The following is an 814-nucleotide window of genomic DNA, read 5'->3' as shown; positions in this document are numbered from 1 at the left end:
CCTTACATTTTCTCGTGTTGGAAGGTTTGTTGCGCGGTTGGTCAAGCATACATATATACGGATGGACGATGGTAAGGGAACAAATACCCGGTGACCTTTCATTATACTCAGTATATAAAGAATGTTTTCTTATGGCCAACTAGCTATCAGCTGATGGGAACCATTCCAGTTTGTATAGTTGTGCGAACAATAAATAGATGCTACAGTAGTAGTCTTCAACATAACTATGGCATATTTAGTAACACATCATAGCTACGTAAGGCAGTGTGAAACTTTAAATACTTGGAGGCCTATTGGAGGTTGTAACAAGAAACAACATCGCCTATGATATGTGTACCTCCACAAATGACGGTAAATACCTACTTAAAAGGCTGTTCTGTGGAATCATCGGACCAAACATCGAGATGGAGTTATTCACTAAACACAGAAAAAAGCGATCATCTTACCTTTATACACATGACACTGGTAGCTACTCCCATTATTACTTCTTTTCATTTGCAACCTACGTTATTATCCCCTCACATCCTCAAAGCTTTCAAATACATAAGATAAACACATTTATAAGAGCAACCACCATCACCACAGCACACTGGGTGAAACATCGGGAGGAATACAACTGAGCGTACTGTACAAAACATTGCCATGAGCGCACCCGTCGACAACGTCGTGGTGGAGCGGCTCTCTACAGCCAACCAAAAACCCATCAACGAGCCCCGCCGCTTTGCGCTGTTGGTTCTTGGCGCCTTTTGTTCCATGTGTACGTCCTTTCTCTATGCCTTCAATCTCGTATCTGGAGCAATGCAAGCGCGCTACA

The 814-nt window shown here is 42.6% G+C and overlaps 1 pseudogene across 1 annotated transcript in view; it reads left to right on the top strand.

Moving 5' to 3' along the window:
* The first annotated feature begins 642 nt into the window (after positions 1-642).
* The window catches only part of TEOVI_000563400:pseudogene, a 1,400-nt pseudogene continuing 1,228 nt past the window's right edge, over positions 643-814 (top strand). Inside the window, exon 1 of the mRNA in view lies at positions 643-814. This exon is cut by the window's right edge and continues 11 nt beyond it. Coding sequence covers positions 643-814 — 172 coding nt within the window.

Source organism: Trypanosoma equiperdum, assembly GCF_001457755.1.
Source record: "Trypanosoma equiperdum strain OVI genome assembly, contig: ctg_1265, whole genome shotgun sequence".
Taxonomy (NCBI): domain Eukaryota; phylum Euglenozoa; class Kinetoplastea; order Trypanosomatida; family Trypanosomatidae; genus Trypanosoma; species Trypanosoma equiperdum.
This window is presented reverse-complemented; position numbering and strand designations above follow the sequence as displayed.